The following is a 2,006-nucleotide window of genomic DNA, read 5'->3' on the forward strand; positions in this document are numbered from 1 at the left end:
ATATCTAAGTGTGACTGAGACCATCTGTCATACATATGACATGGACCAAGCATCACCAGACAAAATCTGTGGGACCCAAAGGACATTCTCTAGATTTATCCTGTGAAACACCAGAAACCCCCAAATTATGTTTTAGTTCATTCATTCAGCCCCTATATGAATACCAAACTATGAGGTCAACAAATTGACAACAGGAAGATTCTTCTTGGGAAGTAAACTATGGTTTAGGAAAACCCAATAATACTGACAATATTTTCAAAGGAAAATATTTTTGAAGTAAATTTTATATTTAAATTTAATTAGTCTTAGTTAACAAATGGCCATAGCAATACAAGCAGCAGCAAGGCCTAGCTGATGGAAAATGAGCCTGGGAGTCAGGAGGACGTGGGTCCAAATCCTGGCTCTGCCACTTGTCTGCTGTGCAACACTGGGCAAGTCACAACTTCTCTGTGCCTCAGTTACCTCATCTATAAAATGGGAATTAAGACTGTGAGCCCATGTGGGATATGGACTGTGTCCAACTTGATTGGCTTGTATCTATCCCAGTGCTTAACATTCATTTGTATTTATTGAACACTTACTTTGTGCAGAGTATTGTACTAAGCACTTGGGAGAGTATTTGGGAGAGATCTCTTGTGGGCAAGGATCATGTCTACCTATTCCAATGTATTGTATTCTCCCAAATGCTGAGTGTAGTGCTATGTACAAAGCAAGAGGTCACTAAGTACCACTAATTGATTAATTAAAATGGAATTCATGTGCTTCTCCAGGCAGGTGACACCAGGTTCCTGCTATCCTGCCAGCCCTCTCAGGATGATCATGTCCCTTTCCAATAGCAGTGATGCCCTTCTGGATACATTCTTTCTGGTAGGCATCCCTGGGCTAGAAGCTGTGCACATCTGGATCTCCGTCCCATTCTGCTCCATGTACTTTTCTGCCCTGCTTGGGAACTCTGTCCTCATTGTCATCATCACCGTTGAAGGCAGCCTCCACAAGCCCATGTACATCTTCCTCTCTGTTCTCTCTGCTACTGACCTCGCCCTCAGTTCCACCACGGTGCCCAAGATGCTTCAGATCCTGTGGTTTGGGGATGGGAGCATCTCCTTCGGTGGCTGCCTGACCCAGATGTTCTTCATCCACTCCGTCTTTGCTCTGGAGTCCTTCATCCTCCTGGCCATGGCCTTTGACCGCTACATGGCCATCTGCCACCCGCTACGTTATGCTTTGGTCCTGACACCCCTGGCCATTGGGAAGACTGGCATCGTGGGCATCATCCGCAGCATGACCATCGTGTCCCCGTTCATCTTCCTTCTCAAGCGGCTACCGTACTGCGGCCACCGGCTCATTGCCCACATGTACTGCGAGCACATGGGCATCGCCAGGCTGGCCTGCAGCGACATCACTGTGAACATCGTGTATGGGCTGACCGTTGCCCTTCTTGCCATGGGGCTGGACATTGTACTCATCACTGCATCATATGTGCTGATCCTCTGCACTGTCTTCAGGCTCCCGTCCCACAAGGCCCGGCGTAAAGCCCTCAACACCTGCGGCTCCCACCTCTGCGTCATCCTCATCTTCTACATCCCGGCCTTCTTCTCTTTCCTGACCCACCGCTTTGGGCGCCATATCCCTCAACACGTCCACATTCTCCTGGCCAACCTTTATGTGTTGGTCCCGCCTATGCTGAACCCCATTGTCTATGGGGTGAACACCAAGGAGATCCGTAAGAAGGTTCTGAAGATATTCCTCCTTAGGAGTGGAGGGTTTTGAGGAATCTGGGTAATAATGATGGCATTTATTAAATGCTCACTATGTGCAAATAATAATAATAATAATGACATTTATTAAGTGCTTACTATGTGCAAAGCACTGTTCTAAGCTCTGGGAAGGTTACAAGGTGATCAGATTGTCCCACGGGGGGCTCACACTCTTAATCCCCATTTTACAGTGTAAATTTTACAATGACCCTTCAATGGGTCATTGGGAAGGATCAGAGTTCAATCCCA

General features: G+C 47.1%; 1 protein-coding gene across 1 annotated transcript; it reads left to right on the plus strand.

The window, feature by feature from the left end:
* Window positions 1-819: 819 nt before the first annotated feature.
* LOC119943518 (olfactory receptor 52D1-like) lies at window positions 820-1,770 on the plus strand. The gene has a single exon (XM_038764555.1). It carries the CDS (start codon window positions 820-822, stop codon window positions 1,768-1,770), a length of 951 nt encoding a protein of 316 aa, XP_038620483.1.
* Window positions 1,771-2,006: the final 236 nt, after the last annotated feature.

Source organism: Tachyglossus aculeatus, chromosome 2 (genome assembly GCF_015852505.1).
Source record: "Tachyglossus aculeatus isolate mTacAcu1 chromosome 2, mTacAcu1.pri, whole genome shotgun sequence".
Taxonomy (NCBI): domain Eukaryota; kingdom Metazoa; phylum Chordata; class Mammalia; order Monotremata; family Tachyglossidae; genus Tachyglossus; species Tachyglossus aculeatus.

Bases quoted from the DNA above. Each gene is read 5' to 3' on its own strand.
- LOC119943518 (XM_038764555.1), top strand. From the start codon at position 820: ATGTCCCTTTCCAATAGCAGTGATGCCCTTCTGGATACATTCTTTCTG.